The sequence below is a fragment of the Primulina tabacum genome, chromosome 9 (genome assembly GCF_025594145.1).
Source record: "Primulina tabacum isolate GXHZ01 chromosome 9, ASM2559414v2, whole genome shotgun sequence".
Classification (NCBI taxonomy): Eukaryota; Viridiplantae; Streptophyta; class Magnoliopsida; order Lamiales; family Gesneriaceae; genus Primulina; species Primulina tabacum.
In genome coordinates this window covers 34,648,640-34,673,028 of record NC_134558.1, presented here as the reverse complement: position 1 = coordinate 34,673,028, position 24,389 = coordinate 34,648,640, and the positions used below count along the sequence as shown (strand labels likewise).

General features: G+C 33.9%; 4 protein-coding genes across 5 annotated transcripts; 1 reads left to right on the top strand and 3 right to left on the bottom strand.

The window, feature by feature from the left end:
- The first annotated feature begins 3,126 nt into the window (after nt 1-3,126).
- Nucleotides 3,127-5,865, top strand: LOC142555474 (transcription factor MYB94-like). The gene is made up of 3 exons (XM_075666353.1): nt 3,127-3,455; nt 3,910-4,039; nt 4,142-5,865. Exons 1-3 carry the CDS (start codon nt 3,320-3,322, stop codon nt 4,656-4,658), a joined length of 783 nt encoding a protein of 260 aa, XP_075522468.1. The 5' UTR covers nt 3,127-3,319; the 3' UTR covers nt 4,659-5,865.
- LOC142555475 (vacuolar protein sorting-associated protein 32 homolog 1-like) lies at nt 5,716-9,330 on the bottom strand. The gene is made up of 8 exons (XM_075666354.1): nt 9,133-9,330; nt 8,824-8,964; nt 7,771-7,870; nt 7,490-7,575; nt 7,302-7,393; nt 6,794-6,908; nt 6,532-6,715; nt 5,716-6,066 (listed from the first exon to the last, which is right to left on the bottom strand). The coding sequence occupies exons 2-7, from the start codon at nt 8,893-8,895 to the stop codon at nt 6,536-6,538; spliced, it is 645 nt and encodes a 214-aa protein (XP_075522469.1). The 5' UTR covers nt 8,896-8,964; nt 9,133-9,330; the 3' UTR covers nt 5,716-6,066; nt 6,532-6,535.
- Nucleotides 9,331-10,465: 1,135 nt separating this feature from the next.
- On the bottom strand, nt 10,466-16,037 carry LOC142555472 (uncharacterized). The gene is made up of 10 exons (XM_075666352.1): nt 15,822-16,037; nt 14,421-14,596; nt 13,448-13,579; nt 13,308-13,358; nt 12,746-12,842; nt 12,069-12,115; nt 11,702-11,918; nt 11,415-11,544; nt 11,125-11,167; nt 10,466-10,953 (listed from the first exon to the last, which is right to left on the bottom strand). The coding sequence occupies exons 1-10, from the start codon at nt 15,865-15,867 to the stop codon at nt 10,876-10,878; spliced, it is 1,017 nt and encodes a 338-aa protein (XP_075522467.1). The 5' UTR covers nt 15,868-16,037; the 3' UTR covers nt 10,466-10,875.
- A 1,212-nt stretch (nt 16,038-17,249) lies between these two features.
- Nucleotides 17,250-21,264, bottom strand: LOC142555471 (ELF3-like protein 2). Of its 2 annotated transcripts, none has more exons than XM_075666350.1 (5): nt 21,076-21,264; nt 20,471-20,726; nt 18,983-19,668; nt 18,475-18,526; nt 17,250-18,366 (listed from the first exon to the last, which is right to left on the bottom strand). In XM_075666350.1, exons 2-5 carry the CDS (start codon nt 20,651-20,653, stop codon nt 17,476-17,478), a joined length of 1,812 nt encoding a protein of 603 aa, XP_075522465.1. In that variant the 5' UTR covers nt 20,654-20,726; nt 21,076-21,264; the 3' UTR covers nt 17,250-17,475. The 2 variants fall into 2 exon arrangements, with proteins under 2 accessions (XP_075522465.1, XP_075522466.1); XM_075666351.1 differs by having other exon boundaries at nt 20,471-20,653; nt 21,076-21,256.
- Between the last annotated feature and the right edge of the window lie 3,125 nt (nt 21,265-24,389).

Genomic DNA, 24,389 nt, shown 5'->3' with positions numbered 1-24,389 from the left:
TGACCCGAAAATTTTAATTTTTTTAAAAAATATAATTAATAAATATTGCTTATATTTTTATATATTGTATATCTGAAAAAATATTTATTGTATATTTTATTATTTATTTTCAACATTTTTTAATTTTTAAATAATTTTTTTATTTGATTTAGTAAATATATTTTAATTTTCTAAAATTAGATTTTCAAATTTAAATCATATATAAGAGAGAGATTTTATTATTATGTGTTTAAATTAAAATATTAGTATTATTTTTTTTGAATTTAATTTAATTTTCTTTAAAAAATTATAAAAAATTCAAAATCAAGTTATACGGCTTGATCGGGTTGATTCGGTTTCGGGTTGAGAGTTTTCGGGTTAGCTCAGGTTCGGATTGAGTTCGGATTGAGCAAGTTTTGAACATTATTGTTGCTCAACCGACCCAACCCGCTCGAATTGACCCTCTCCATCCAAATTCTTCCATTTGAACACAATTTTAGGGAATTCAAGAATCGTCAAAACAAACTAGCGGAGTGAAGTAGCCCACCATTTGGGCTGGCTGGAAAATTGCAAACTCAACGCTTTCTATTTGACAGGATATGTCTCTTGACGAGTCTAGTTAGTTTTTAGTTGTATTAGATGGGACGATGGGGCGGAACGGGCCGATCCGGGAAGTCTAATCCATTTTGACGGCTTTAGTGAGTTCGCCAACACATATCCATTGAAGGCATGATGCTCTTAGTTTTTCTTTACAATAATTGCAAAAACAATTAGTTAAAATCAGTATTCCCCATTTTCTATCCCCATATTATTATTATTATTATTATTATTATCAATTCTGTCTATTTTTTCACATTTTAATGTATTACATTTGAATTTTTTAGAAGGACAGGTCAAATTTGAATTTTTTGGCAGTCATATAAGGTTGTAGGGGCTAGAAAGCATATCCCAAATCAATATATTTTATCTGCTACCCAAAATATTGGGCTAGAATCTGGGTTATGGCCCATTATGTTTGGTTGGGTCTACCCCAGATTCACTTAAACTATCTCTCTTTGGATTGTATTAGTGAGAATTTAGAAAATCAAATTGTTTTGTTTCACGATTTGGGAATTGGGCCTTTGTTTCATGATTTGGGCATTGGGCCTTCAAGTCATCAGCCAATTAGGGAGTATTATATTAGCTTTGCTAGTGAATAGTGATATATTGAAGTGGCTACATAAAAATATCCTCAATTGAAATAAAACATATATTCGAGGAATTTTTTTAAATAAATAGAGTTGGACATTTAAAATTACATGGACGTGTTCAACTAACTTGAAATTTAATGGGAAGATATGATTTTGAACGTCAGTTTCAAATTACCAACAAGCCAATGTTTGAAATGATCAAGCATACGATGTCCGATCAAATATAGCAACGTGACTCGTTAACATTGTTCGGGGCGGGTTACAACCCGGTCAAACGGGTTTCGTGATAGGACGAGTCCGAGTCAAAAGGTCCAAAGACAGGGCGAGGCCCGACCCGTATATATATGTATATTATATAGGCATACTATATATAGATGAGTACAATAAAAATTAATACTCTTGGCATAAAAAGTAATATTTTTTCATGGATGACCCAAATAAGAGATCCGTCTCACAAAATACGATCCGTGAGACCGTCTCACACAAGTTTTTGTCTATATATATATATATATATATGTATGTGTATGTATGTATGTATAATGTATATATTATTAAAAAATTATTGAAGTTGTTTTTAATTAGATGTATAACGGATCCACGAGACCCGTCGGGTTTTGAGGCGGGACAAGTCTAACAAAAAGGTGGGTGGGTTCGGGTCCTGATTTTCTTTGAAGGGGCGAGTCCCCCGAATCCATCCCTACTTGTTAACAATGCATGTGCCTCTGTAGTCAAACTTAGCAACATTATTTTGTGCTTTGACAAGTTGTGGTGACCTATTATGGAAACATAGGCATACGAATATTTTTAATAGACATGGAAAATTGTGGCATAAAGACGTTTATATGGATGGTCTTGTAGGCTATCACCCGGGGCCTGAATTTTGTGTGTGAATAATGCCTTAATAGTAAGTCAATATTGCATTAATTAAGTTAATTATGACACGAAACAATGGAAGATTAAGTATCGGATAAGAAAATTAGCCAAACAAAATGTTGATCGAGTGCATTGGATAAATTAGCTGCGATAAGTAAATAGATTCTATTTCGAGACATTTGCATTATAGAAATATCCCCAAAGCATGCATTGAATATTTTGATTTGATCCTATGTTGTTCACATCAGGCAATCTGGGGAATATGCGGCTAAATTTCACTTAGCAAAATTTGCGTCACAAGGCTAAAGCCAATTGATTAGAGAACAATAACTCGAGGGGAGCGAATAGAATGATCGTTTGGTTCGTTGGATGCGAATGCGATGAGAAATTATGTAAAATATTAAATATGAATATAACAAGTTGAAGACTATGAATGGCATGGCGGATGGAGGCAGAACTCGGGTTATTGCAGAACTACAGAGAGATTCTTGATTTTTTTTTTCAAATTCACGACCTACAGAGTTGAGACCGTGTATTTATTTTTAGCAAAAACTTGTGTGAGACGGTCTCACGGATCGTATTTTGTTAGACAGATCTCTTATTTGGGTCATCCATGAAAAAATATTACTTTTTATGCTAAAAGTATTACTTTTTATTGTGAATATCGGTAGGTTGACTCGTCTCACAGATAAAGATTCGTGAGACCGTCTCACAAGAGACCTACTCTTTATTTTTTACTATTTTATAATACTTGAGTATTTCGTAGTAACCAGTTTGGTAAGTTGTGTGATATCAAAGTCCATTTCCATTTTTACTCTCATGCATAATTTGTTACGTAACTTTGATAATGTATACTTATGAGTAATTGTCGTATCTCTCTCTATGTTCTTCCCATTTTTTCCTCTAATTTCTTACTATTTTATCTCAGAATTCACATGTTTTTCTGGTAGTTTTTTTTTTTAAAAAAATTTCCTTCAAATAATAATTATATTTCGTGAACACATGGAGACTATGATGGTTACTAATTCTATAATTATAGACCAAAGCGTGTTGACGCCACGGATATGAAAGGAGACTTATTAGTATGTGAAAGTGCGTGGCGAAGTCAAGCTTTTTATATAGAGGACTAGCGAAAGAAACGTATGTGGAAACAAGAGAAGACCGTCGTCACCTTTTTCATATATTGGAAAATACTCTGTACTTGCAGATTTTCAGTATCCACCACCTATACATACATTTTCCGCCTCAGTGAGAGCATCTGTGTGTGAATTTGTATTATGGGGAGAAGCCCTTGCTGTGATAAAACTAAGGTGAAAAGGGGGAGTTGGTCTCCAGAAGAAGATGCAACTCTCAAGGATTACCTCCACAAGCATGGCACTGGTGGCAACTGGATAGCTTTGCCTCAAAAGGCCCGTACGTACGTGCAATCATCCTCTCTCAAACTCGAGATATTCAAAGTTATGAGGATCATTATCAGTAAAACCGAGTTTCTCGCATTCAGCTGTAGTTTGATGTTCTTCGATCGGATGTTTTGTCGTCGTCCAAACTGATCATATCTTCCTTTCTTCCTTTCTTTGCTTGCTTTTTTATGTTTTCATTTGGGATTGCTTTGATCACATTAGTTCATGCTTCAAACTCCAAAACGTTTGGTATACATGTTATCAGTACACTTGTTAAAATAGGGGTACTTTCAAATCATGAAACAAGCCATAAAACATTTGAAAATCTGTATTAGATATCAATCGTGATCCTATTCATTCAAAGGATGAAACATACTAATGATGCATGAAAACTTGTTCATTTGGAGTCCAATTCCATCCATGCATTGTTTGGTTGATTCCCCGATGATTTTAATATTGTTCCTCAGGCCTTAAGCGTTGTGGCAAGAGTTGTCGCCTCAGATGGCTCAACTACCTAAGACCTGATATTAAACATGGCTCTTTTACACAAGAGGAAGAAAAAACCATCTTGAATCTTTACAACATACTCGGAAGCAGGCATGCATGTTTAATCATTATTTATATCTACAAGCTGATTCATATATATATATATATATGAATGTATGAGTAAATGCTTTTAAGTTTTGTTTTGCATATCAGATGGTCTGTCATAGCTTCACACTTGCCAGGAAGAACAGACAATGATGTGAAGAATTACTGGAACACTAAACTGAAAAAGAAGCTAATGGCAGAACTTAGCTGCTCTCGTACTACGTGTACCGTCACCACCACCACCACCACCACCGCTATTGCCAAGAAGACTGTGACTTTCCTAGCTTCGATGAATTCTCTAACCCCGGTACCAACGCCATTTCCACAAACCACCACTAATCACCCAAGTAGCATTTCAAATGATCCCAACAATTCTCCTGCACCAAGAATCGTTTGTAAAGATTCAGATGAACGTTTAAATCAAAATATAACTTCTTCCTATCCTCATTCCCACCAAGATTCAGGTACTTTTATGCCATCCACCTTAGAAATTAATGAATACTATGGCCTTAAGGGAATCCCAGTGGATGAATATTCATATGAAGTTCTAAGTGGCCTTTGGTCGTCGATGGAAGCCATTGAAGTTGAAAGCAATGCAGATTTTGCTCAGCTGTTTCCATTTTGATTTTAAACCACTAGGTATCAGTCAAAGTCATTAACCACTAGTAAGGATAGAGAGGACTTTTCATCTGGCTATTACCTGTTTTGTGATGTCATGTATATGAAACAAAGTGATTTAGGTTAATAATTAATAAACATCCCACCAATTTTAGTGTCGAAAAACAATGTTTTCTAACATAATTAACCCTTATTGTTGGCGGCAGTAGTTTATAAAACTTCTGAAAATTTTAAGTTTGTCCTTGTATGCATGCCATAAAAGATAAATTGATAGCAGAGCAATTTTTCTCAGTTCATAGTCAACGAATTTAAATATTAGGACCTGAATTTGTGGCGCACATTTGCTTTTCTTTACAACGTGAAAGGACATGGAAACACAAGTGGAATCAGAATCTCTTTCTTTATCATACTTGTCACTATCATGTAAACTAGTTGCATGGGTCGAGGATGAAGAAATGGATCTCAAAATGTATAGGAATTTGGTACAAAAAAATAATATGTTTTATTGATAAATAAACTATATGTTCGATTTATTTTGATAAAAAAAACTACGGATGTATATATCAAGTTACGACCAAATTCGTAATTTAGATTTTAAAATAATTTTAAAAAATACAATACAATAATAAAAAATTATGGGAAATAATTAAAGTTTAGACATTAATAGTAGTTCTGTTGGGATGTGTGACATTGAGGGAAGAAAAGAAATTAAAAATAAATTATATGGAAAATTATTTCTGGAAAAAAATAAAAGCAAACAAGGCATAACTTTTAGAAGATGAAACATTCCTTGGAACAGAATCAAATCTCGACAAGGAACGTATAACACTGGAATAAAGCAAAAGAATATGGATTGCTTTTCAAGGGGATAGGATAAATATCTCGCCCACACATCCTTGGCTCTACGTTACTTGGGTAATCATAATCAGAAAGTTGGGAGCAAGTCAACCTTTTCAAATGATTTATGCTTCACAGAAAAGTTCATGTCGTGTCTTTTAAATGTAAATTCCCACCAAAATATATGAAATTGTCTAAAATGCACAGTAAACGTTACAAACTTCGTGTATTAAAACCCCAATACTTTAGCATTTGGACACAATATCTTTCCTAACAGTTCAGTAAACGAATGGCCTTACATGCATTTTCCAGATAAGTGGATCTCAGCAAAGGCTAAAATTAACACACATCATACACATTTAATCGTCAAACGGTTGTGGGTGCTAGAAAACATTCATCATCTGCTAAACCACAAAGGCTGAATAGAAATTATTTAAAATCATCCATACATACAGGTATAAATCTCAGCACTGGTGAATGCACCTCTGTGAAATTCATCAGAGGATGGAGGTGGCAGCTCTAGCAATGATCTCAAGATACAGTAGAACTCATGATAACATTCGAACTTTGTTACTGAACTGCAAGACGGGGGATGAATTAGCCATTATCAAGGGTGTGAGGTAGGCTCGTACATGCATGAGCCCCAGAGCTCAAATTTCACAAACATTTGGAGAGGAAATCATAATTGCTTGTTAATAGAAAACCCTATATGTTGCACATACAACAACTATCAAACCACGCCAAGCAACTACCAAAATCTAGGAACAAGTTCAGCTTAGATTCTGTATACACCATCTAAAACATAATTGCAAAGTTTTTTCCAGTTACAGTTAAATTTATTAAATATCGTATCCTCTCAATTCAGCACAACCCTGTTCGAATTTTAACAATAAACTTTCTCATTGCAAATGTTTATCACAGATAAGATTCTCTCAGATACAATAGTTTCATCAAATGCAAGTCAATGAACTAACAAATTTACAATTTGTCAACGTGCAATTAACAAACATGCTATGCAACAAATATTAAAGGTCAGGGTATACCTCCTCAAAGGGCCATCTCCCTCTGCAATTCAGCAAGTTCATCATCTTCATCTTCATCCTTCTTTGCCGGTTGCCTACCGGCAGGCACTCTAACAGGAACAGCAGGAGCTGTTGTTGCAGGTTGCAGAAGCTGTTCCTCTAGTTCAGCTCCTTCAAGTTCTTCAAGCTCAGCCTCCAACTCGTCCTACGGAAGGAAATAGAGTAAAGTATAATATTCAAAAGAAGAAGTGAGAACAAGCAGCTGTCAGAACCTACCGCTTACCTCATCAAAATCTGCTGCTGCACCAAGTGGTGCAGACAGTGCTTCCTGAATTTGTTTCATATTTTCGGTCTGCTCATTGATCTCATCCATTGTTTTGTCCACATCGTCAATATTGCTACATCACAAAAGCCAGTTGAGATTATGAGGTAAGAAAATTCTAGTACACGGGATTAATGTGGTTGTGTGTCAACATGTGGTGCAGTCCGTAATTTGCTTTCCTTAAGATTTGGCAAACTACATTGTAATGACCATGGGCTATCCCGATCTTGAACTCCCTTTTAGGGCCTTTTCCCTCACGGGTTTTCCATATGCGCCATTACTCATAGAATTATCCCAACTATCATTGGTGTTCTTTGTCTTTTTAATTTAACTTCACTGTTGCGAGACTTAATTTCTATTCCGCATTGATGGGTTGTCTGTCAACTGTTCACAACCTTCTTCTTTCTAACTTCATATTTACAAAGCTATATCAATGAATCTCTTTTAAATTGGGGGAAATGCAACTTACGTAGCCTTCTGCATAGCTTTCATTGCAGCTGCTCCAGTTCTCAAAGCATCAACAGTTTCTGTAGTAGCTTTGGCCCCCTCGAGCATTATCATCTGGGACCGACGTTCAGACAAGTTCTTAAAAGGACCAGACAGAAAACAAAACTATTTCAACAGGAAAACTAAGTGGTTAATGTTTCTCCAAATCACCTGATCATGAATTCGCAACTGGAAATTTCCAAGTTGTTCGATTTGCTGTTCATAGAGCCTTTTCCTCTTTAAACATTGTATTGCAGCTAAAACATTACAATATAAGAACATTAAAAGCACGTTGTAATTCTTAAAATTACAAAGCACATAACACATTGTGTTGCTCATGGCATACAACCACTGCCATATGGCTGGGCAATGAAAGAGATGCAAAGTTTGTTTAAGATTCTAAAATACTGAACAAGCGAGTAAAATAATTTCTCACAAGCGCCGTATCGTACCCCTTTTATTTTTAGCTTTGGTAAGCTCCTTCGCCTTTTCCACTTCTGCCGCTGCCTTCTTCAGGAGAACTTTCTCCTTTTTCTCTAGCATCTCAAGAGTCTGCAAACCATGCCATGCAAGGGAATAAAAGAAAAAATGCATAAGAAGGGATCCTTACTTCAATTGCTCTAGAATCGAAAACAACTTCTGCAGTTGCAAAAAACACTAAGATCACAATGTTGTCATTTTTCCCCTTCATGCCAAAATTCAAATATTGAAAATGAAAAATTTGAAAGTGGACTGTCAAGAATGCTTTGGTTTCGACCATGGATATCTCCTTTATTTGCCATCGTATATACTTGGTTTCTGCATGACATCGCACTAAAAATGGTGGTGCATGTGACTCAAATTGCTACTATGAATATATTAGGCATAAGCATGTAAACTTCAAAATATAAGCCTAAGATAGGAACCCAAGGTCTGGATCTCTTCTATCTCGATATATTCACCAGAGTCATTTAACTAATAAAGTAGGTGGAACAGGTGAAAAATGGAAAAGGATAAAGCAAATTCCTTAAACCAACAACTTAATTAGAAGTTTGAACACATGATACAAACATCGTTTAAGAACACAACATTGACTGAATAATAAGTATTCTAATTAGCATTCTCTTAAACCAGAGATCATATTTAAAGTTTTAAACCACAAACCTCAAGGAGTGGATGTACAAATGAGGTCAGCTGAAGTTGAATATATTCATTCACAGATGTCTTTTCTAATTCAAATGATAACTTTTCTTTGTACGACAAAAAATAAAAATCAAAGCGTACTAGCGCAGACTAACTGATACCAAAAACAAATACAAATTATTCATCAGTGTATCGAAAAAGTTTCCAAATTAACATATGCTCTTAATTCTCTCACTCAAGAAATTTAGAACTCAATGAAGCTTTAAACGGTCAAGGCAGCACAATAAGGAAATACACAAACTTTAAAATTATATTCATTATAACAAAAAAATTCAAAACAAAAATAAGAGAGATTCCAAAATGATCAAAGACCAAACTTTTACCTCATTTAACTTGTCAAGCGTTGCCAGAGCATTTGCCTCTTGCTTAGGCTTTCCGAAAAGTCGCGTAAACATCGTCGATTATTTTACTTCAAAAACAAAGTATGTTTCGGAAAACTAAAAACAAATCGAAGGAACCAAACCCTGCAACCAAATGAGAAACAACGTAAATTTTATCATAGATAACACTAATAAATAAAATCAACCTGATTCGTCCAAATTCAGAAATGGCATCCACAACCAAAAAATAACAATTATTATTATCAATATCTAAACTAAAATAAACAAGTGTTTAATTAAATTATCACTGACCTGTAGTTTGACCCGATGATAAGAATCGTCCAGAGTTATTTGAGATTGTTTTTGGGGAGATTTCGTAGATCAATCATCGTTTAAGAAAATTTGCGGAAAAAGTCGTCGTTATCGAGACTTTGTACGAGCTAGATCGCTCGGGAAGGAATTGTTGTGTCACAGGCTGTGAGTCAGTAAATGTCACGGACGAATGACATTTAGAGAGAGATAGTGAGATTTTATAATAGCCAGAAAAATCTCACTCTCTCTCTAATGTTATTCGTCCGTGACATTTCAATTTGTGTGTGTGTATGTGTATGTGTATGTGTGGAGTAAATCGTAGTTACATGTATTTCAATTTTTAATAATTTCTATTTTTTTTTATCAAAAAGCACACGAGACATTAATAAGTCATGGATTGATAAATAATCATCATTATCCTATGTTTGGTACTTTTTTAAAAAGCTCATGATAATATCATGGGTACTTGATAAATAATTTTTTAGAATGATAAAATGTCCCTTCTATTAGGTGTGACTATTTTAATTTAATGATAAAATACACTACAAATGACTTAATTGTCTTCAATTTATAAATGATTTTTATAAATCTATGCTAGTAGGTAGAAATTAAAATCAAATAAATATTTTTATTTATTTTATATATTATAAAATATGATAATTATATAAATGAATTCGAGATAATTATATAAATAATTTTTATAAATATTAATAAAATTATTAGTATAACTCGATTAACCTTAAAAATTGATATTTGACTTGACTCACAAAATCAATGGCTCAATTATCATATTATATAATATATAAAATTAGATAAAAAATAAATAAATCATGTAAGCACTATCGGCGCATGAACAGATAAAAAATATGAACTCAAGCAACAACTTTGAAATTATAAAATTTATTATGATAAGGTTAATTTTTTCATTACAATATAATATATAAATTTAATCACTCTTATTAAAATCATACCAAACATTAAATATAATATCTTACATCTTATTTATCCTTATATTATATATCACATGTTTATCTTATCATGTGTACCAAACTATGCCTATATGTCAAAAAATAATTAATGTAAAAAATTAGTAGATTAAAACTGAAATTTTGACAACGTGATCAAAATCGTAACGAAATAAATATATAAAAATTATATTAATATGATTATGACCTTTTATGTACATAGATTTCTTTAAATCAATTATAAAAATAAGCTGTCTCCTGACTTGTACGTTTTTAGCATTTTACGAGACATGTATATCGCATTTATCAAGAAATTTTTCTGCATAACATCGTCTCTATGATTCACAAAACTTGTCAAACGCACAAAATATCAACATATTGTTCGCTGATTATGTCTATAATACACGAATTCTGCATAATTTACATTTGCATCATAGTATATACCATTATGCATTCCATGAAGTTCAAAACGTATTAGGCAAATACTCAAGGCGCCATACACCAGAACCGATTTACTGGAGAATCGAATAACAAGCAAGGACAATTAGTTTCGTCCCTCGAAGGGATTCCACATTCACCACATCTAGTTCAGATAATTTATATAAAATCTCCCTCAGTTTATGTTGAAAATATAACCTCAGTTTTGCCCCAGTTTTCATAAGCCTCAAGCTTAACAACTACTTTTTATTTATGTATAAGGGTGTATGTGACTTGAGTACATGCCCACTGATCCATCTTCCTGGTGCCGTCGCAAAGTATCTTGACAAATTGCAGCTTTCTAGTATATATCCAGCATTCTTCCCCTTATCATGGCTAGCGCTTTCCTAACCTGCTTTACTGGCCCAATTATGAAAACCTGCACATTTAAATGAACATTGTATTTCTACTGTAGACTATCTTAGTTACAAAGGAAAATACCATTTCAAACTTTGAGACAAAGATTATAAACTCAGACATAATAATGGGAGGCGATAGTTTTCTATGCCGGTAAGTGACATTATTCACCAGACTCAAATGATGGACTAACCTTGTCCGGAGGACCTTTATCACCTCCAAGAAATATTTCAGCGCTGCAAATATAATAATTCCATATTTGTTAGACCAAGTTGAAAGCATGCCCAAAATTCACAAGAAGAAAAAACCCAAAGGGTTTGCCGTTTGCCAATATGATAAAATTAAACAAAACCGACATCTTACCTATCATGCATATAGATAACTATGGCTCAAGTAGGTCAGGAATTTTTATAAATTAAATTGGCTAGTGTGCAAACAACAAAATGCCGACCAAAACTCATGGTACAAGGCAATAAGACATACTTGCATGATTCCTTTATTGACAAGATATTAACTCCTCGTCTCCCAATAACACACCCCATTTTCCCAGGGGGAACATCAAGAACTGAGAGGATTTCTTGCTCTGGAGCATGCCTATCAGCAATAAGATTATCTGAAACGATGAAAAGAAATAACAACACCTAAAGTTAGAATCTAGATGATACGCAACACCAGTTTTAACAGGTTACTTACAGTTTGAGACAATACTGTTCATGAGCGTGAACATATTTATAGAAGCTTGAATAAAACAGGATACAAGAGAATAATACCTGGAAGTGGAGGCAGAGCTGGCCAGTCAGCATAATTATCATCACTAATGCAGAAACATCTGCAATAAAGTGCACCACGGACCGCAAGATACCACAGAGATCTCTGATTCAATTTCTCCAACATCTTATGATAGATGAGTAAAAGAAAGCGGACATCATCTGCAGCAGCACGGACCATTTGTTTAGAAAATGGTCTGTATGTCCAAAAGTTGGGATCCTGGAGCAAAAAAAATTGAGTACCTAAAAAATTCATGTAATTTGCGGGTGGTTGAAATTTTAAGTCGCTTTATCTACGTTACACACCTAAATGTTAACATATTTTTAATAAAACCTGATCCAAAAAGCTCGAGGAGAAACCAAGACTAACCTGCCTTAAAAGAACGCGAACCTCTTCCTTCTCATCATAGGATATCCCTGTCACAAATTCTTTAGAGTGAAAGGATATCCTAGCACAAAGAAGCATGACTTTAACAAAACAATGTAAATTGAAGGCCCTCTCATACAGAAACAAACTAGTAACAATGTCTTTTGTGAAACACAAAACAGCAGCCAGAATACAGCATGCAAAGCTAAACATATAATGCAGAAGTATTGTTGACAAGTGTAATAATTTGTTGGATAAAGTTTCAGCAACGGAGAAAGTCTAGCATGCTTGGATTGTTGTGTAAATGAGGCAAAGTATGAAGTTGCATCAGGAAGCTTATCGGTTTTTCATAATATTTGTTTCCCTTCTTGTCATGTCCAGTATAATTGATTATTTAAGCCGAAGAATAAGAAATTGCTAAACAAATTTGACATTAATAAATAATGTCAACTTCAGAGTCGAACATGCATACAGAATCATCAATGAAGAAAGTTGATAAATTGCAAATGAGATGATATGCCAATCAAGTGACAATGAGATACGTAACCATTCCAGGGATAAGAATCCAAAACCCATTTTCACCAACAAAATGCTTAAACAAATTTCAGCACAGGTGATCCACAACCACACGATCCAAAATCATAACAAGGCACGATTGAAATGCAAAACAGACTAATTACCACAATAACTAGGGTCAGCAAGGAGGCCAACAAATGATATGTAGTCATCTGAGACTCTTTTGTCCCCTTCTTGCTCCTTAATCAAAGAATAAGCAATCTGCTCCAGAAAAATGTAAATATGCTTGTTAAATGTTTCATATCGGCTGTATTAAGTCTTCGAAAATTGTATATATGAACTTGGACAATCTTCCCTTAAGCTAACTTTTAGAGTTGAGGTATGTCCAAGTTTCAATATTAACATGCGTCATAGCCAAAGCCCACCGTTATGTGTTGGACTGTCCTACTGGCCAACTACTAATATCTTGTATATTTCACGCTCCAGATGTTTATTTCTGGACGTGAGGAGTGTGTTAAATGTCTCACATCAGTTATATTAAGTTCTTGAGAGTTGTATATATGAATTTAGATAATCATCTCCCTTGAGCTAGCTTTCGGAGTTGAGTTAGGTCAAAGTACCAATCTTAACAATGCTTAAGTGGTACAATAATAAAACTCACATCAAAGGCGACACACAACTTTAGTTGATTGTCTCCAAAACAGAAGAATTAAAGAAAATACAAACCTGGGTATCAACAACATTATTTAGCCGAATGCCAAACTGAAAGAACAGTGCCTGTGACATACAAAGCAACCAGAAAAATCAATCATTGAAGTTTTTCACAAATATTAAGCATGAAGTGGAGATGGCTGTCAACAAGAGACCTCGCTGTCTCGTTTGCAATCATGAATAACTTTGGTGACATAACTGGACTCAAGTGCAGGCTTACAGGCTTTCACAAGTGTATCTCCACCCTCAATGGCATCAACCAAATATATAGCATCTGAAAATGCAAGCTACAAAATATAACGATCATGAGTTGAAAGCACTTAAACACATTAGTTAATCAATGAATTTAGACATAGTGTGTTACGTCAAAATGAATGCGGTGTCCCATAGAGATTGCAAATTTGTGCAAAAAGAAATAGATTTAAACTGTACTCTTTTCCTACTTAGAAAGAAAGCCATAATAATCAAGCAACTAAGTAGCTACGGTCTATAGCCAAGTGTGACACACCCTTCTTTAAGCACAGAAATCAGTCATTGAAAAACACTCCATGAAAATTCCTTGTCATGTTATGGGAATGAAAATCATTAAGGGAACAAAACAAATGGGGTGATTTGTGTGTATTATGGCCAACCCTTCAAGGAATATGTTGGCCAGTGTGGTTAAAAAGAAATCGAAAATTTTTTGAAGATACGGAAGACTCCATTGACGAATGCTGGGGTAAAATCAAGATCAAAGTTGCTATGTAGATTGACACTCATGATGACTTTAAGAACGTATCAATATCAGATATATTGAGAGACTGGGCTGCGTATCATTGATAGAGCATTGATATTATGTAGTTTCTTTTGAAAGTGGACCAGTAGTCGACTAATTGTAATTAACTCTTATTATATTATTAATAAAATATCGTTTTTTATAAAAAAAAATCTCACAGAAGCTTCTTGTTGAATAAAACAACTGCCCTCCTTCCAATATTAATACTATGCCAGTGTGTAAAACCCAATGGGTGTACACAAAACTGAACATGAGATCTTTGTTAATCGAACAGTTGAAACCATCCCTTGATATTCAGAAAATCTAGTATTCTTGCAAAATATAACATAATGTGGGGATGAAAAGTGAAATACCTGCATAATACAAAGAGTCCCATTTCGACAAAGATCAACCCCCTCACAATCAAAGCCTATGACCAGTTGCCTCTCACTTGAAGGCTGCAAAAATTCTGCAGGAAGTTGAGATGCACAGGTGACCACATAGATAGAAAGAGTAGACAAGTCAGATTCATTCTTGATGGGCATGTCACCTGCAAAAGTCATACACAAGAGACCTTTAAAATGAAAAATGTAGGTATTTTTCACTCAGGTGAACGCAAGAATTTCTAGCTTTTAAGAGATGACAATTTGTCACAAAATCATGTAAGATCTCAATTGTAACATCATGAACGGCGACATTCCTATTCCTACAAGCTTGCCAACTATACTTCTAAACTATGTGAACGTGTTTCACGCAGTTAAGTTGCTTCTCATTTGTAAGTACATATTTAAGAGCATGCTTCTCATTTGTATGTACATATTTAAGATTAAATGTGATCATGATCTCTCTGAATGACCTCAAAAAATAATGATTTTAAGCTTCGAACCAACAAAGCAAATACATCGACACACCAAGAAATTGAAATCAGACTTCCCCTTGCCCCCATGTACGAAACTTTTAAACAAACAGATGACCTATCCAACTTTGTACCTCATTAACCATCAGCTAACTTAAACTTAAAGACCAATGCACACAGTTTTGCTTTCGTCGAGTGGAAATCATCCAAGAATCAACCACAAGCCATCTGGTTGAAATTCTATTGTCTCTCTTTAATTGGGAGAATTCATGGGTTTCCATCCCAATTGTTGCACCTCCTCCACCAGTAAAAAACAGCAAAAATATTCCAAAGATCTATCAACTATTTTTTGTAAGATCGAGAATCTATCAACTTCAATATGCTGTCATGCCATTTGTTTATTTAACACATAACCCGCCAAACAGACATGCTTATAGTAGTTTCCCATAAATATACGAAACCGCTTCCTATCCACTATCTTTTCCAAAGTACAAATCACCTCACATTCACAATAAAACTGCAGTAACAAAAATGTAATTAATAGGATTTTTTAGCAATTTATGGACCAACCAAAGGAAAAGGAAGGAAACAAAATTGAAACTATACCCCTAGGATTATATCATCACAGTTTTCTCTCTTTTCATCCACCAAAGCCCCAACAAAAGACCCAAAAATTAAGAAACATTAATCAAAACAACAAATTAACCGTAACCACAACATTCGTGGGCAGTAAATAATTCCAAGAAATAATTAAACTACAAAGAATCCTTTAATATCAAAGCAAATGCCAAAGAAATTTAACCAGCGAGTCTATTTCTTGATTCTTGGAAACTTGCCCAGCACCAAATGGAAATCGAATTAAAGGCAATCAAAATTGAGACAGCCCAAACAAATGAGAAGGGCGCTACACGGAAATTACCAGGGTCCTGAGGCACAGGAATGTGAGTCTCACGAGGGGACGACATGTCAGAAACTTTTGAAATTTCTTTGGACGTCAATATCAATTTATATAGACAAGAAAGCTGCTTTCATCTGTGGTTTCTTTTCGTCCAATTTATGCTATTCGGTGTAAAGTTGCTACACCGGGATGGCTTTTTAGATAGCCGTAATTTTTTCGTCTTAGTTTTTAGATCGTCGAAATTTAGTTTCACTCGGATTATGGATTACATATTTAAAATTATGATACCAATTTCAAAAAATCAAGTAATAATAACATTTTGGCAAAATTCTATCCTTTAGTTATGGAGAGTTTAAAATTTTAATCCTACATTTATTTAAGTATTCAATTGAATCATATACATTGTTACGAGTAGGTATTTTGTGAATCGGTATATCTATAATCATGAAACGAATCGATACGAGTCATATCTACAATAAAATATTATATTCATGACATAAAAATAATGTTTTTTTTCAATACTCAAATCAGAAATCCGTCTCACAAAATTATTTCGTGAGACGATCTCATCAAAGTTTTTGTGTATTGTTATTAGCAAAATCGATAATATATATTATTTGATGTGCAATAACTATCTCTGTTAAGATAATGATCAATACATGACGCTTGATTTGATTACAATTTAAACTATTTGAGTTATACTATTATCACAAAAAATATTTTTTGATAAAACGACACACACTCGATTAATATCAGATTCAATGTTAGAATTACTATAGAGGGTGAGGATTGTAGTTATTGAGAAAGTTATTGTTATGTTGCAATAATTGTCACTAATCAAACGGTGACTGATACATAACGCTTGATATGTTGTATGATTAAAAATATTTAAATTATAATGTTACCACAAATTATAAATTTTGATAATACGACAAGCATAGTTCCTACGTGGCTATCAAATTTTCTAGCCTTTTGTTATACTCGAATTAATATATTCAGTCAATCCGGAGAAAATTGGTTGGTCTTAGCTAAAGTTTAATAAATCAAGCAATCGTATGTCAAATATTTATTTCTTAACATCAATGTATGAATTCATTTTATTAGAGATACATCGACCCATTTAGAAGTCCGGATATATCAATCAAATAGTTAACCATTTACATTTTAAAAGGATGAACACATTAAAAGAGTTGATTGACACCGAAAAATATGTTCGAGTAATACATATTTGATGTGAAGTTACTAACGAGCTGCACGAGCTATTGGTAAGATGTAAGAAAGGTATTTTATAATTTTGTTTTAACTAGACTTCTTACTAAAATTGTGTGCCTTTGCTACAAGGAAAAACTGAACGAAACACACGAGAAGTAACCTAAATCATAATTAGAAAATATAGATCACAACGAAAACTGGAGAACACAAAAGAACTGAGGAAAAAAGGCCAGCCACAACAAAAATTACAAGATGGATTACAATAATAATACCTCACCTTCAGTTATCTAATGTAACAACATATAGATTACAGAAAACTTCTTCAGTCATAATTCATCCATTACATCTATAGAGATTCATCTTCATAAGATAAAGTTCAGTTAATAAAATAACAGGCAGAACAACTGAAAAACTCTAATTCCAAACACCAAGATGGTGTGAATAGGGCAGGAAATGACAAGGCCTATAATGAATCATGGTGTTTTCTCTCTTCCTGAATGGACCGAAAAATTCTAGCAACAGATTCAGTCGCGGATCCTGCCTTGTGAGGAACAACCTTAATCACCCGAGGGAGACTGGGGGGGCATTCAGGTTCGGTTGGAGACGTGGGAAAAAGTCGAAGCGCGCTTCTTTTATCCAAGACACCGCCTGACCCACTACTCTTCACTCTTTCAGTTGGACTACTTGCTGTGCTACCTTGTACTTCAATGTCCTCGGGTAACTGCAAGTTTTCCCTGGCCGGCACAGAATTGTTCCTGTTGCTGGACAGATTGGCTAACTGGAATTGCCCTGGTATAGACGGCTGATTCACTTGCTCAACGGAAGAACTGGATAAAGAAGTTGTACTCATGACAGGCATCCCGAAAGCTGGAAAGTAGGGGTGAGAACCGGGGGATGGAAAAGACGGTAATTGGTACTGTGCATGTATAGCAGGAACTCCATATGCTTGAGTCATGAAATTATTGCTAGGAATCGCTGGACCCACATAGCCAGGGCCAGGATACGGTTTGTATACTAGTCCTTCGGAAGGGGACATAACAGGAACCAACCATTGTGGGCCATGTGGTTGATTAAAAGACCATGGTGTAGCTTGATTGCAAGTAATTCTGTAGTTTGGAGGCAATACATTGTTTTGAACAGAAGATAAATACGATTTCGCAATAGAATTTTCAGCTGAACCTTCTTCAGTGACAGGCTTTTTCGAGTCACCTTTTGGATTGGAAACACTGGGAAGAGCTTTGTTGGGACAATCCAAGGGAACTTTTTTTTCTGTCAAAGCCTTCACAGGTTTGCTTATACGGACAACAACATCCTCGAGCAAAAAATGCGGCAATGTGGCAATAGATTTCTGGACCTGATAAAAAGTTAATACGTGCGGCTTTATCATTATCATTAAACCAAATTAAATCACAAGAATCACAAATTTATAATATTAATCTTGAACCCAGTTGACAACTCTAACCTTCATTAATCTATGCAACTCAAATACTTGATCAGCAAACACCCTTTGTTGACTGCAGTAACATAACCAAAGAGCGGAAATTTGGTTAGGCTTCGCAGAAAAAATAATAAAGCATTGAGCCCATTAGCATAATGTAGTCCTTGCAATGAAGGAAATCAAAATGGAAACTTTGAAGAGTATCGTTTTGCCTTTTCATTTTATGAATTTCTCCACACACACATATAGAGAGAGTTTTGATATGTTGTTCAACTATTGCCTTGGTGACACTTAACTATTAGATGTAGTGAAGCATATCAAAATTGTACATTCTGTGTCCACCAATGAGGTGACACTCACCTATTGGTGTGTATATACACACTTTGCAGAACATCTTTTTGCCTTTTCATTTTATGAATTTTCTCCATATATATATAGGCGTCACTGCCAACTAGAATTCCAGTGAAGTAAGAAAAGTAGCATCCATTTCGGTAAAATGTGAAAATCTCATCCAAAATGTATAATAACTTACTTGACAATTGCCCGCCTGGCTTTCCAAAACCGTTTCTGACCAATTACGCCAACGACATCATCCGGTGTTATCTCCAGTCCGGCTATAGTATCAGTAATGTAAGTTTCAGACATGGTGTTAACCCTTGGCTGATCTATATTAGGTTCTGATCCATAAGTAAGATCTCTAGCCATAACAGAAGAAATTCTTTTATCCATGGTGGATATATGCTCGCCACATACTTCAGAATCATGCATATCGCCAACAGGTTGAAACTCGTGGCAGACCTCTAATTGCACACTACCATCACTCTTCGATCTTTCAATACCATCTAGCGAGTTAACTATTGTTTCTTGACATAGAGATGAAGAATTTGAGATAGCTTTATCCGGGTCAGCCACCAGCTCTTTCAATTTCTCTTCGTTTTGAATGCTGTCTTTTCGAAACTTGAACAAGGGATTGAGGTGAGAAATGTTGGAGGGGGGTGGTTTTTCCGCAATAAAAACATTTGTAGATTTACCATGTTCTACACTTGATTTGGAGTGTATGAAAATGGGAACTCTAAAGTCATCATCATCCGATTCCTTTCTTTGATCAACTAGTGTCAATGGATTACTGGAATCGGAAAATTGCTTGTACTGTTTCTCAGATTGATGCCTTGGCAGCAGCTGCCGAGAAACAAAAATACCCTTTTCATTTCCACCACCCTGCAAAAACAAAATGGCATGAACAAAAATTAAGTTGCAAAAATGACATTCACATAAATCTTAGTGAGTAGCCCTTTATTAAGAACAAAAGCACAATCCAAGTTTCAATTTTCGAGTGTATCTTACATTCCTTGAACTGAACATCCATGGTTAGAGAATGGTCAAGAAAAGAAACACGATAAACATAAAATACTTTCCGATTGTTCAAAACAGAACCAATGCCACAGTTAATACAATCTTACAAGACGTGTCCAGGCTCGAGGTGCAGTGAGACTCAACCCTCAAGCCGGGATGCAAGTCAAGGTTCAGGACTTGAATCACGCGCGTGCATTCACAGTTAAACACGAGCTTCGGTACGCTTTAAAGGCTCGAGCCCCTCTTTAGGCGTGCCTTAAATGTAGGTATGGTAAATCCGGGAGAAATGCAAGGTAAGGGTGATCTTTGTTTGCTTATAAACTAATGAATATTTGCTATGTTTTCGTGTGAGTTAAAATAAAATATTTGAATGCGATGTAATGATTTTCAGAGTGAGGATATATTATCCCTATGGCACCTCAATCTGAAAAGATGCAGGCCACATCTTTTATCTTTGACTTAAGCTCGATTCTCCTATGTGCACACCAGAAATGCCTCGTGTCTCTAGTAACTATGACCAAGATTAATCAATCACTAGCAAGACTAAAAACTATTCACCACCAACTGATCAGAAATTCTACAGGAGAGCTAAATGCAAATATGCAAGAATTACAATATAAAATTTTACGAAGTGCAATACAAACAAATGAAGAAGTTTCCAATTCACCTGGCTCGAAGATGGCACCAAATCCACCGTCCCAGTAAATCTTTGTGAAGGGATGCTCAGCTGCTCGTAAAGGGCCATCTTGTTTCTAGGTGGTGCTCTTGGCCCTCGCTTCTCAATCTCATTAACATGAAGCCTTGGAAACATTGGCCCCATCGTCTTGTCCTCGTCTTTGCCTCTTTTCATCTTCAATGTTCACAATACAACACTTCTAAAGAACTGAATACACTCGAATTTCCGGATACCAGCTAGATATTAACTGTTTCACATACATTAAAAGAACCAAAAGTCATGAATACCAAGATTACATCTTCTTTCCAATAATCAAAGAGACAATCTACCCAGGTAAATGCAAATCTAACTAGGTCAAACCTAATCCGGAACCAATCCACTAGTTAAGCACCCAAATAGTGCTTCCCCTGATCACAAATGACGAAAAGCGGACAACCCAATAGCACATAAAAATAACATATCCACCAAAAAAATTTATTCTCTTTTTCTTGCAAAAAGAAACAAAAAATCAGTAGTTTTCCTAGCAACACGGAAACAAGCACATGTGACGAACAATTTCTACCATCGACGAGAAGAAAACCTGATAAAACAGATACCTTTCACCAACAGAAAGAAATCCAATCCAGAAGTTATAAAAAGGGAGATTAAAATGGATTCGAGAATTGGGGGAAAGAGGGTGGGCACGGATTCTTTCGCCCTTGGGAAGAGATAAATGTCGAGTGTGTGAAATGGGTAAGGAGCAAAAGTTCAGGAAATTGTGGTCCCAAGATTTGGATAGATCAAACCTAGAAGCTCCTAAAGATATATAGAATCGTATCAATCAAAATCGATAGAAGTAATTATTAGTTATTAGGATATTTACATATTACTAAAAATAAGAGATTTGAGTAATAAAAATAAAAGTTATAAATGTTAAAAATTAGTGTGTGATAATGTATACAATGATGTATTTATTTTTGAATTATTTCTAAAGAAATTCTATAAATAGATCTCTCAGTTTGTGAAGAAAAATACAATTGAGTAGACAAAAATTTATAAAGTGTGTAGTTTAATATATTTTGTGAGTTTGAGATTTTTACTTTTTATCGTACATTTTAACACGTTATCAGTATGATACTCGAATATTTTTCCAAGCTCCAAAACACAAGAAAAAGATAGTAATATTCAAAATTAAGAATATTTATTTTACAGTTTATTTATTTTTATTATGTATATATTTAATATATAATATCATGTTATTATATAAAAAGTAGTTTATGACATCTCATTATAATAACGTGATGTTATTATATTATTACATTGTTTATATAATTTTATTGTGTTACTGTTTATTTATTGTGTATATATATTTGAATAATATCATGTTATTATATAAAAGGAGTCTATGACACCTCATTATAATAATGTGATGTGATTATTTCACTGTTTATATATTTTTATTGTGTCATATAATTATATATATATATATATATATATATATTTGTATAATGTCACAATATTATATAAAAGGAGTCTTTGACACTTCGTTATAATATTGTGATATGATATACATAATTATTTAAACATGATTAACATTTTATACATCATATTATTGCCATAAAATTTACATATACATACATTTATTTTTTTAAGATTTTGTAACGGTCATAAACTGCTAGTTTTTACCCTATAAATATGATTTTATTAACACATTCAATCACTCCAAACTTACTCTTCCTTCCTAAAAAATTTGTTCATCAAAATTTTCAAAGAAGAAGAAGATGGTTCTTTCAATTTTATTTTGTATAATTATTTTAGTTATTATACTAACTAGTCTTGTATTTATCGAAGAATATCGACCTCACAATTTTTTTTAATTTTTATTGTCGTATTAATAGATTTAGAACTTAACTAATAAAATGCATTGTTATTTTTATAGTACCACCATGTCAAATTTGGCAAAGCTCAAATTTTTTGCGCTTGACATTACGGGAAAAGATTATATGCCATGGACTCTCGATATAGAAATGCATCTTGAATCATTGGGTTTAATTGAGACCATTAAAGAAAATGGTATCTCATCATCACAAGAAAAAGCAAAAGCTATAATATTTTTGCGTTGACATCTTGATAAGGATTAAAATTTGAATATCTCATTGAAAAAGATCACATGGTTTTATGGAAATGATTAAAAGAAATATTTGAATATATAAGGAAAGTTTTACTTCCGATCGCCCGTGATGAATGGAATACGTTAAGATTCCAAGATTTTAAGAAAATCAGTGATTACAACTCGGCGATGTATCATATAATCTCGCAATTAAAATTTCGTAGACATGAGATTACGGAATCGGAAATGCTTGAAAAATATTTTCCACTTTTCACGCATCAAATATAACTCTACAACAACAATATAGAACGTGAGGATTTACGAGATATTCTAAACATATCGCATGTCTTATTCTGGCGGAAAAGAACAACGAGCTGCTAATGATAAATCATCAGTCCCGACCCACTAGATCAACAGCATTTTCACTAGTCCCGACCCACTGGATCAACAACATTTCCAGAAGTAAATGTTGTAAGTACAAATGAATTTAATCATGGAAACAAAAATGAAAGTCAAAGACAAAGTTTTGGTCGAGATCGAGGTCGTGGACATAGACGTGGAAGTTGTCGCGGTCGCATGTTATTTGAATATCCGAGTAAAGAGATGTGCTCATTCTCCCAACATGTGTCAGTGCAAGAAAGACGATATACACGACATATTTTGGGGCACTTTTGGCTTGTCTTCCATAATGATTTGAACAAAATCCAAAACATAAAATTGTAGCTCTACTTCTTAGCTTTCTAATGAACTTGGCCTCCTATCAATGGGATTCATATTCATATAACTATATGAAAAAACGTAAAAACTGCCTTATTTTTCATCTCATTTCCTGAATTTCAATATCAACTTCCATTACACTACTTTATCTACACATCTTATTATTACTATTTATACGTATATTCATTCTCAATATATCGTGGACAATATAGAAACCATATTCAATCTCAATATCAATATATCAATCGATTTCAATAGGTCCATATGCATAATACAAGGAGTAGTAGCGACATCATTCATGTAAATCATAATAAATCAGGTAAGCACATAACAAACGACATAAACAATCATTTGTACGAGTAACAGAACATTACATTAAGTCTCTCGTAGGATAAATTAAATTGGTTCATATTTTACTGTGAAATATAATATTTTTTGGTAAAAATTAATATTTTTCAAAAGTCTGGATCAGTTTCATAAAATTGACACGTGATATAATGTCACGTTTTTGTGTCAGAAGAAATATATATTTTTAATATACTCTGGAACCACGTAACTTAAATTGGAGGCGATTAGTTGTGGTGGATAATTTTCAATTCATAAAAAACTTAATTAGTTACTTGTTATTAAATGACTTCGCTTTCAAGAATAATTTTCTGAATAAATCCAAACCGACCAAGGTTTCAAAAATTGTATGCTGCTAAATTGGTCTGGGCCTCTTTTGAATTGTTTAAACCTTGTAGAGCTTCTTGGGCCACCATAATATTATAAAAATCATTCTGAATACGAAATATTTTCATTTTATTTTAATTATTGAAAATATAACACGTGACTCTAGTTCCCGAAAAAAAAAACATTTATAAAATTTAAGGAAAATTAATAAATTAAGTAAAACAAAGTTCAAGTGCGTCAAATAAAAAATAATAATATTTACATTATTTTACAAAAATAAAACTTCAATCGTAATTTTATAACTTCCATTTGAAAATATTTTCAATGATAAATTAAAATATTATATTTCCACCATCAAAACCGATATTTATATTGACTTTTTCTGCATGAAAGTTTCTCGACAAAAACTTGCGTGAGACAGTCTCACGGATC

Bases quoted from the DNA above. Each gene is read 5' to 3' on its own strand.
- LOC142555474 (XM_075666353.1), top strand. From the start codon at position 3,320: ATGGGGAGAAGCCCTTGCTGTGATAAAACTAAGGTGAAAAGGGGGAGT. The intron at 3,456-3,909 runs GTACGTACGTGC...ATTGTTCCTCAG, and splicing joins AGCTTTGCCTCAAAAGGCCC to GCCTTAAGCGTTGTGGCAAG. The intron at 4,040-4,141 runs GCATGCATGTTT...TTTGCATATCAG, and splicing joins TACAACATACTCGGAAGCAG to ATGGTCTGTCATAGCTTCAC.
- LOC142555475 (XM_075666354.1), bottom strand. From the start codon at position 8,895: ATGTTTACGCGACTTTTCGGAAAGCCTAAGCAAGAGGCAAATGCTCTG. The intron at 7,576-7,770 runs GTACGATACGGC...GTAATGTTTTAG, and splicing joins CAAAGCTAAAAATAAAAGGG to CTGCAATACAATGTTTAAAG. The intron at 6,716-6,793 runs GTAAGCGGTAGG...TTCCTTCCGTAG, and splicing joins CAGCAGCAGATTTTGATGAG to GACGAGTTGGAGGCTGAGCT.
- LOC142555472 (XM_075666352.1), bottom strand. From the start codon at position 15,867: ATGTCGTCCCCTCGTGAGACTCACATTCCTGTGCCTCAGGACCCTG. The intron at 13,580-14,420 runs GTATTTCACTTT...TATATTTTGTAG, and splicing joins GGACTCTTTGTATTATGCAG to CTTGCATTTTCAGATGCTAT. The intron at 12,843-13,307 runs GTTTGTATTTTC...TTTCTGGAGCAG, and splicing joins ATAATGTTGTTGATACCCAG to ATTGCTTATTCTTTGATTAA.
- LOC142555471 (XM_075666350.1), bottom strand. From the start codon at position 20,653: ATGAAAAGAGGCAAAGACGAGGACAAGACGATGGGGCCAATGTTTCCA. The intron at 19,669-20,470 runs GTGAATTGGAAA...TTGTTTTTGCAG, and splicing joins TGGTGCCATCTTCGAGCCAG to GGTGGTGGAAATGAAAAGGG. The intron at 18,367-18,474 runs GTTAGAGTTGTC...ACTTTTTATCAG, and splicing joins AGTTGCATAGATTAATGAAG to GTCCAGAAATCTATTGCCAC.